General features: G+C 40.5%; 1 protein-coding gene across 1 annotated transcript; it reads left to right on the forward strand.

Annotated features, from left to right (window-relative positions):
• Nucleotides 1–10,462, forward strand: CAMLG (calcium modulating ligand). Its single transcript, XM_047731105.1, has 4 exons — nt 1–314; nt 1,964–2,424; nt 4,001–4,066; nt 9,834–10,462. Exons 1-4 carry the CDS (start codon nt 143–145, stop codon nt 10,023–10,025), a joined length of 891 nt encoding a protein of 296 aa, XP_047587061.1. The 5' UTR covers nt 1–142; the 3' UTR covers nt 10,026–10,462.

A 10,462-nucleotide genomic window follows, 5' to 3' on the forward strand; every position in this document is an offset into this window, starting at 1 on the left:
GCCCGCCTCTCAGGCTCGGCGCTGCGGGGGCGGGCCTACGGCAGTGGGTAGGCTCGGGCCTTGCGGCCTGGCCTTAAGTCATCTGCGGGGCGGTTTGCCACCTTTCCACCACCTTTAGCATTCCCTGGTTTTGGTGGGGGAGATGGAGCCGGTGACCGTCGCGCCTGACAGCGGCGACCGGCCAGGGGCTCCGGCGAACTCAGGGCTGTCGGCTTCCCAGCGTCGGGCCGAGCTGCGGCGGAGGAAGCTGCTTATGAACTCGGAACAGCGCATCAACCGGATCATGGGCTTTCACAGGCCCGGGAGTGGCACGGGTGAGAGCCTCCCGTCTTCCCTCACTCTCCCACCCACCGCTCTGAGTCTTCGGGATCGTTCTTGCTTTCCCTGTAACGCCCCTCTGGCCTTTTGAAAAAGCTCTGCTCTCTGACCTCCCCTCTTGTCTCGGTTTCTTAGGTGATGTCCCAAGTTCTCACTTAATTAATCCCCGGACCTTTCTAGTCCCTTTCAGTTTTCCGTGGGCTTCGCTCTCAGATTGTCCCCCATCTCCGCCGCAGGCTGCGAAGCCTTGGCTCCTATGCCATGGTGCCCTGTGCCCAGTTATGCGAGAGAGTCCCTTTTTCGTTCCCCACGCCCTCCCTTCTCTTGCAGGGCGCACCTTTTATCCCGTCAGATTGCTCTATTGTGCCCCTCAGGAAAATGACTTTCCTTTATTTCCGTTCCAAATGCTTTCCCTTCCAGTGCCTTTCCTAGTGTCAATCTTCTTTTGCCTTTCGCCGTTACTCTGTCGGCCCGCCGGAGCTTGTGTTTACAGAACTGCTCCCTAGTCCTTCCTACGTGGAAATGGGACTCTTACGGTCATAGTCTGGTGTCTGTGTTCAGTGCCCTCAACACTGTCATCTACAGGCTTTCTATAACAGGAAGATAAAACTGGGTGACCGTTCTTTGTACCCCCAGCAAGTGGGTCGTGCCCCCCTGAGGTCTTCTCTCCTAGTGTGCTGAGATTGATACGATTGATGTCAGGAACCGCATTTAACCCTAAAGAGAGTTCCTCATTTCTCGCCCAGTGCATGTACAATTCAATGAGTATTCATGTGAATATTTATTGAGCACTGAGTATGTGCTATTGTTTTCTAAGTTTCCATTGATTGCCTTTAGTGATTGACTTTTATTCAGTGTTTGCAAGCTACTTAAAGCTTTGTGATTTCTGTGGGCATTAGCTAGACAGCCCTGAACTTTTGGATAGTTCACAAGTTACCAGGAAAGGTAAGAAGCACTCTTTCAAATTCTTCTAGACCAATAGTTAGAAGACACATTTTTCCTTTTAATGATTATCAGCAGGATATTATTTCCGAAGACATTTATTGTCCTTCTCAAGCTATATTCTGTATTTTGTTCTTTTGCTTTGAAAATTCTGTCACTAAAGGTTTTGTTTTGCTTTTAAAGCAGAACAGCATCTTCAAACTGCTTAGTTACCTACTAATGGCTCCCTCACTACAGTAGAAGGATTACGTAAACAGTAGCTTTACTGTAGGATATGCCACACCCTATGCTGGCAGGACTCTGAATTCAGAAATGTAGTATTAAAATACAGATTTTTAAAAAGCTTTAATGATTTTATATTTTTAATCAAATAAATTAGAGCAGGCAATGTAGTCATTCTTGTGGGATGTATTATCCGTGAAAACCTGGTCTTTATAGCTTGCTCCATCCATGATCATCTTTCCCACTTTGTCTCCTAGTCTTATCTTCCTACTCCCAAAGTTTGGGTTGTATCCTCTGCAAGAATACTCTTTTGGGGTGGTATATATTCTAAGGGTGGAGAGGAATGAACCAGTTTATGTTTTATGCAGAATCAATATTTAGATTCAGAGACTGCAGAGTTCTAGCAGTAGCGGCATATTTTTTAATATGAAGGGTGTTTGCCAGTATATACTACATAAGACTTCTAAATTTCTTTTCTCAGAAGACGAAGGTCAAACAAAATCAAAGCAGCAGGACAGTGACAAATTGAACTCCCTCACCATTCCTTCAGTTTCAAAGCGAGTAGTGCTGGGCGATGCGATCAGTACAGGAACGACTGACCAGCAAAGTGGTGTGGCCGAGGTAAAGGGGACTCAGCTGGGAGACAAATTGGACTCTTTCATTAAACCACCTGAGTGTATTAATGATGTAAACCTTGAGCTCCGGCAGCGGAACAGAGGGGACCTGACAGCAGACACTATCCAGAGGGGTTCTCGCCATGGCCTTGAACAATACCTCTCCAGATTTGAAGAAGCAATGAAGCTACGGAAACAGCTGATTAGTGAAAAACCCAATCAAGAAGATGGAAATACAACAGAAGAATTTGACTCTTTTCGAATATTTAGATTGGTGGGATGTGCTCTTCTTGCCTTTGGAGTCAGAGCTTTTGTTTGCAAATACTTGGTAAGCAGCAGAGTTGAAACTGCAAATTGGCTATGTAATGAATCCTTTTACTCCATGGAATTGATTGCCAGTATTACTATTAACCAGATTCATATGGCTCTTTGGAGATATAAACTGTTGTTCACCTTAGATATAGATGAAATGTTCTGGTAAAATACAGAGCCCAATAATAATTGCTTAACTTTTTCTATACTCTAGGTAGCATTCTGAATGCTTTACATGTATTGAGTCATTGAACCTCATCCTTCTGATTCTGTGTTTTATAGATGGGGGGATGAAGACTCAGAGGTTAAATCATTTGCCCAAGGTCACATAGTTCTAAGTGACTGCTAGGCTTTAACTTAGGCAATTTCTTTCCGAAATCAAAGGGTAAAGTATCTACATGTACTATATATAAATTACCACCTTTCAAATAATTTGAACCTCAAAATGCAGTTCCTGTGGTCCTGAACATGATGTAATTTTTCTGTGATACAGCAAGCACTTCAGCATTTCATAATGTTGTAGTATCATAATGGCAGTCCCGTATCCTTGGTGCTTTCACCTGCCAGGAGAAATGAAGAAAAGCATAGTTCGTAGTTCAGTGTCTTGCTCTTAGAAGTATTTTCATTCACTAGACATTTTAGGAATAACTACCAAGTAGGGAGCTCAAAGCAAATTTTTAAGATAATTAAAGTTTATATTATTCATCAAGAAAGTTTTTTAAAATCTATTTTATGCACATTTTTTCTTAAAGAGAATCCGTTGTACAGACTTTATTTGACATTACATTGTTATTATGGCTTTCAGCATTTAATGAGATATGTAGCTGCTTTTTTTTTCCCCTTAAGGGCTCTGTGCTTTTAGGATTTTTAAAGTTAATGTCCTATTTATGTGTGAGGTGGTTTTTTGTTTGTTCGTTTGGGGTTTTTTTGTTTTTTGGTTTTTTTTGCTATCAGATTTACAGCTGTTATTTCTCACAGCTTTCACTATACATCCATCTGGTAATGTTTGCTCTTTCACTCCCTTCATAATATTTTTAATTTTAAGAATAAATGTAAATTACTTATCATTTTGGTCTTTTTAATTTTATTGTGCAAGGAGCAAGATAACCACACCATTTTACCTTCAGTAAGAATAGCTTGTCATTTGGGTGCCAGTGGTGTAGCTAATGAGATAATTACTTGTCCCAGTGTCTGGGAATGGATGGCATCTAGTGAGTACTGGGCCTTTTATATGTGCTTTGAAATTGTTGGTTTATTACTTCTAGATGAGAGAGATGTTACTGCATAATGTTTTATACATCTGTCACCACTGAATATTTTAAATCCTTAAAAGAATAAGTTTTTGTGAGAGTAGACATTTTGGGGTACATCGAAAGAATGTGACTTGACTTGAGAGACATATTTTATGATAAGGAGATACAGTCCCTTTATTTTTTCACCCTTGTGCAGAAACAATACTGCTTTCAGCCACTACAATTAAATATATGTGTATTGTTTTTTACAGTTTTTTTTGCTTAGAATTTTATAGCTGCTGTTGATTTGATTTGAATGATGATGTTGAAAATACATAATTTTATTTTCTGTCTTCACAGTCTATATTTGCTCCGTTTCTTACTTTACAACTTGCGTACATGGGACTATACAAATATTTTCCCAAGGTAAATTAAAACTTTTTATAAATTATGGTGATGTATTTAGACTGATTGATGACTAGATGATTTTAAGAACTTAAAAAAAATTAGTCATACTCATGGTCTGAATCAGTGCTACTAGAAGTGTCATTGGCCAACCAATGCTGATCTTAAAACTACTTATTTTTTTTTGTAACAAGTTCAGAAAGTGAGTGATAGAAACTTTTTGGCAATTTGACATTGCTGTAACATTTTTTTTCATGTATTACAAAAATGTTGGTCCATCATGGATTGGGGGGAAAACTTAACCGCAGAGTTTGAATAATACTTTTCTGAGAAAATATTCAGTTTAATTATTTAGTGAATTTAGTAATACATTTTATCTGTAATAAAGGAAATTAATTTTAAAATGGGTTCATTTATCTTATTGTGCTCTTTACTGGATGCCTAATAACAATGCACTGTATCTTTAATGTCAAGGCCCTGGTATTTCCAAGAAATATTTGGCCAAAATTGCAAAACAGAATCATGGAGAATGTCCGTGTTTACCTAGTCTGCTTAACTACAAATGTATACACAATTTTATGGGACTTGGCTGGCATAGAAAGTAACCTCACTGATGTAATTGAGTTTTGTGTGAGGTTTTTTGTTTTGTTTTTGTTTTTTTAAGATTTTACTTATTTATTTGAGATAGAGTGAGAGCCAGACAGAGAGCATGAGCAAGGAGGGGAGGGGCAGAGAGAGAAGGAGAAGCAGGGTCTCCACTGAGCAGGAACCCCAACGTGGGGCACAATCCCAGGAACCTGGGATAATGACCTGAACTGAAGGCAGACACTTAACCCAGGTATCTCTTGTGTGAGTTTTTTATTGAAAAACAGCTACTTGGTCTTTTGCTTAGTCATTTGTAATGCACTGAAAGACCTCATGTGTGTTTTCAATGTATTTGAAACATTTACATTCATGAAGAGTTAAATAGATTATATATATAATACAGAAAGGAATGTAATTTTATTTGTAAATTTATTTAACTTTTTTTTTTTTTAAAGATTTTATTTATTTATTTGACAGAGAGATCACAAGCAGGCAGAGAGGCAGGCAGAGAGAGGAGGAAGCAGGCTCCCCGCTGAGCAGAGAGCCCGATGCGGGGCTCGATCCCAGGACTCGGAGATCATTCCCAGGACTCGAGGATCATGACCTGAGCCGAAGGCAGCGGCTTAACCCACTGAGCCACCCAGGCGCCCCAAATTTATTTAACTTTTTTGAATGATATAGGTGTATATTTATTGAAAGATTGATTATAGTTTTGCAATAGCAAAGTTTAGAAACAGCAAAGATGTCTAATAATAAATGACTCATTAAATTATGGCATATCCATTGAGAATGATGAAGCTCTGATATATGGATAATGGTGAGCTTGCCCAGAAATATTAAGAGAAAAAAGCAAAATGCAGAATACGATCTAAAGTATGCTACTTTTTTCATAAAAAGGGGGAAAATAGGGGAGCCAGGCTGACGCAGTTGGTTAAGCATCTGACTTGGTTTCAGCTCAGGTCATGACATCAAGGTCCTGGGATCAAGTCCCGTGTCAGGCACCACACTCAGCATGGAGTCTGCTTTAGATTCTCTATCTCCCTTTCCCCCTCCTGCTCGTGCTTTCTCTCTCTCTCTCTCAAATAAATGGATAAAATCTTTTTTTAAAAAAAGAGGAAGAGAATAATGGATACTTGATTTTCTTGTATATGTGTGAAGACACTTTGGAAGAATTTCTTAAGATTTTATTTATTTATCTGAGAGAGAGAGCACATGTGGAGTTGTGGGTGAGGAAGAGGGAGAAGCAGCGTCCCCACTGAGCAAGGAGGCTGATAGAGGGCTCAGTCTCAGTAACCTGAGATCATAACCTGAGCTGAAGGCAGCCATTTAACTGACTGAACCACCCAGGTGCCCCTCAGCTCAGGTTTTTATCTCATGGTCGTGTGTTTGACCCCCATGTTGGGCTCCACACTGCGCACGGAGCCTACTTAAAAAAAAAAAAAGAAAGAAAAGGGAAAAAAAACCTCTACAACCCTAAGATCAAGAGTCACACACTCCTTTGACTGAGTCAGCCAGGCACCTAATATACTCGACGAATATTGCATGAAACTATTAACAGTAGTTATTTGTGCTAGGAGTGTGTATGGGTTACTAGGTAAATGGGGGAGAGAAAAGGAAGGGAAACTACTATATACTTTTTTCTCAACCAAACATTTTGTTGTAACTTTTTTTTAAAGATTTATTTTACTTTTATTTATTTGACAGAGAGAGAAAGAGAGCACAAGTAGGCAGAGAGGGAGGGAGAGGGAGAAGCAGGCTCCCCGCGGAGCAGGGAGCCCGATACGGGGCTCCATCCTAGGACTCTGGAATCATAGTCTGAGCTGAAGACAGATGCTTAAGCTACTGAGCCACCCAGGCACCCCTTACTTTTTATTTTTTTAAGATTTTTTTTTTTTTTTTTATTTGAGAGAGAGCTTGTGTGCAGGGGGTGGGAAGGGGAGGGTAGAGGGATAGAGAGAATCCAAATCAGACTTCCCACGGAGCACAGAGCTCATTCCCACTGAGTACCCCATCCCAGGACCAATTTTAGTATATGTGCTGCCGAAGCGAGCACACCATCCCAGGACCATGAGATCACAACCTGAGCTGAAATCAAGAGTCAGGTACTCAACTGACTGAGCCACTCAGGTGCCCCAGGACTTTTTTTTTTTTTTAAATAATCTCCACATCCAACATGGGACTTGAACTCAGAACCCTGAGATCAAGAGTTGCATGCTCCACCAAAGGAGCCAGCCAGATGCCCCTTATGACAGTTTTTATTTTTATTATTTTTTAAAGATTTTATTTATTTATTTGACAGACAGAGATCACAAGTAGGCAGAGAGGCAGGCAGAGAGAGAGGAGGGAGCAGGCTCCCCTCAGAGCAGAGAGCCCGATGTGGGGCTCGATCCCAGGACCCTGGGATCATGACCTGAGCCAAAGGCAGAGGCTTAACCCACTGAGCCACCCAGGCATCCTGTCTTAGGACAGTTTTTAAACTCACAGAAATGTATAACGAATTGGCAGTGAACTACCGTTTACACTTATGACCTAAATTCTATAATTAACATTTTGTTATATTATCATGTATCTATCCAATTTATCCATTCTCAGTGAATTTTATTTATTTTTCATCTTTTTATTTCTTGGTGTATTTCAGAGTATGCTGTAGATGTAGACATCAGTATACTTTACCCCTGCACATTTTGGCCTACATGTCATTAACTACAATTCATTGGTGGTTTATGGTTCTTCTTCTTCTTTTTTTTCTTAAATTTTATTTATTTATTTTTTTTAAGATTTTATTTATTTAGTTGACAGAGAGAGATCACAAGGAGGCAGAGAGGCAGGCAGAGAGAGAGGAGGAAACAGGCTCCCTGCTGAGCAGAGAGCCCAACGCGGGGCTCGATCCCAGGACCCCGAGATCACGACCTGAGCTGAAGGCAGAGGCTTTAACCCACTGAGCCACCCAGGTGCCCTGGTTCTTCTTTTTTTTAAACTAAAATTTTTTTTACAGTGAAATGTTCAAGTCTTTAGTATACCATTTAATGAGTTTTTCACCCTGTGAAACCCAAATGTTTTCAAGGTTTTTTTTTGTTTGTTTGTTTTTTTATTTATTTGACAGATGGAGACCACAAGTAGGCAGAGAAGTAGGCAGAGAGAGAGAGAGAGAGGAGGAAGCAGGCTCCCTGCTGAGCAGAGAGCCCGACGCGGGGCTCGATCCCAGGACCCCGGGATCATGACCTGAGCCGAAGGCAGAGGCCTCAACCCACTGAGCCACCCAGGTGCCCCTGTTTTCAAGGTTTAGAATGTGACTGTGGGGACGTTCCACCGTGCCCCTTTCCAGTCAGCTTCAGCCCCTACAGACTGAGGATCTGATTTCCTTTTTCCCACTGTAGATTAGTTTTTGCCCATTTCAGTACCTCTTCTTTTTTTTTTTTTTTTTCTTTCTTTAAGATATTAAGTAATCTCGGCACCTGGGTGGCCCCTAGGTGGGTTAAGCCTCTGCCTTCAACTCAGGTAGTGATCTCAGGGTCCTGGGATCGAGCCCTGCATCAGGCTCTCTGCTCAGTGGGGAGCCTGCTTCTCCCTCTCTCTCTGCCTGCCTCTCTGCCTACTTGTGATCTCTCACTCTCAAATAAATAAATAAAATCTTTAAATAAAAAAGATATTAAGTAGTTTCCATACCCAGTGTGGGGCTTGAACTCACAATCCCAGGATCAAGAATTGCATGCTCTACTGACTGTGCCAGCCAAGTGCCCCTTTATACATGTGAGATCATTCCTATACATACTTTTTTTGTACAAGGCTTCTTTTATTCTCCATAATTTTGAGATTCATCCATGTTGTTGAGTATATTGGGCCTCACCCCCCCCACCCCGCCTTTGTTTATTCTGACAAATATTCCATTGTGTGACTGTATCCATTTGTTTATCTGATCTCCTGTCCAGGGACATCTGTCTAGGGTTGTTTCCAGTTATTGGTTATTATGTCTAAAGCAACTGAGAATTTGTATGAATCTTTTTGTGTACATAGACTTTGATTTCTCTTGGGTAACAATACATTTTTATATTTAGAAAGTTTTTGGGGTGCCTGGTTGGCTCCGCTGCTTTTGGCTTAGGCCATGATCCCTGGGTCGTGTTTGAGCCCTGTGTTGGGCTCCCTGCTGTGCGGACAGTCTGCTTCTCTCTCTGCCTCTCCTTGTTCGTGCTCTCTCAAAAAATAAAGTAAAAAAAAAAAAATATTTAAAAAGGTTTTTAATCATGTGACTGGATTTGGTGATACCACATCGACTAAGTAAATGAAAATTCAGCCTTAAATGTCTTTAAAAATTAGCCAAGAAAATTTCATCAGGGAATACATATTCTGGGTGCCTGGGTGGCTCAGTCAGTTAAGTGTCTGCCTTCGGCTCAGGTCATGATCCCAGCTGAGCCCCTCATCAGACTCCCTGCTCAGTGGGGAGCCTGCTTCTCCCTCTCATACTCCCCCTGCTTGTGTTCACTCTCCCACTCTCTCTTTCTCTCTGTCAAATAAATAAAATCTTAAAAAAAGGAAATAGGTGTTCATTGATATCCTACTACATGTGTAACAAGTGTGAATTCCTTTGCATGACCGTTAGAGCTCTACAGAATGTTCCTATGATTCTGTCACAAATAACTAAAGTATGGCTATTACTCTTCTCTTACTTTTGTTGTCTAAGATGTACCTCCAATAAGATTTCTCCTCTCATTTTTGTCCATCTAAATCTTGGTCATTCCTGAAGGTCTGTTTTTGATTTTACTTCCCTTTGAAAATCCTTCCCTGGGCTTTCTTTATACACCTAACCCTGGAGTAAATTTCTATCTTCTTTGAGCCATTGTGCCATACATTATTCATGTACTTCATTTAACAGTTATTTATGTCTGGTGTATTAGTGTTTTTTCTGTTTTTGTCTTGTGCTGTTGTATATATCTTAAATTGTTATTTGTCTTGCCTTCCTTCCGAGATAAGGCTTATTTTTTTTTTTCACTTTTGAGAACTTGAATGGTATCTTTCCCCTACTGCCTAGCAGTTTGCTGCTTTACATATTATACACATAGTAGATGTTGATATATTACTGACTGATGTTTTGAAACTTCATTAACAGGTTTGAATCAGGCAAAAATAACAGCACTGACAATGTTTGTGTAGAGCTTAAGTAGTCTTCTGAAAGCTGTAAGATTTATCAAAGTCTTTCTGTATACAGGGTGAAAAGAAGATAAAGACAACCGTACTAACAGCTGCTCTTCTATTATCTGGAATTCCTGCTGAAGTGATAAATCGATCCATGGATACCTATAGCAAAATGGGCGAAGTTTTCACAGATCTCTGTGTCTACTTTTTCACTTTTATCTTTTGTCATGAACTCCTTAATTACTGGGGCTCTGAGGTACCATGAAGCCTGCAGCACTCAGCAGGAGAAGCTTACCAAAAAGCACCTTCTCTTTGATACTGCAGTGTCTCTAAGGAGGCAGATGGCTTTACACCTTTATGTAATTCTTGTACTTGATAGGGGTTGTAAAATCATTTGATTAGGAATGGAATGGCAGGTTCCCTGATTTAAAAGCGTTGAGTTTGTCTTAATACTGTTGTGAAGAATAGACTTCCATTGTCATTAATTGACTTTTCTTGTATGATTAGAATCCCTAGTCTCTACCTTCCTCTAACTTCTAAGATTTGTAATTTCTCTTTTGGGAGCTGAGCTGCTGCTTTTAGGAGAGCACATGAATACGGTCTCATCCAGCCCCAAGGGCTGCAACTTGTATGCAACTTGTATTTGTGTTACTCTGTCCTGAGAAATGGAGCCATCTTAAAAATAAAATGAGAGAAACTGAA

The sequence above is a fragment of the Lutra lutra genome, chromosome 5 (genome assembly GCF_902655055.1).
Source record: "Lutra lutra chromosome 5, mLutLut1.2, whole genome shotgun sequence".
Classification (NCBI taxonomy): Eukaryota; Metazoa; Chordata; class Mammalia; order Carnivora; family Mustelidae; genus Lutra; species Lutra lutra.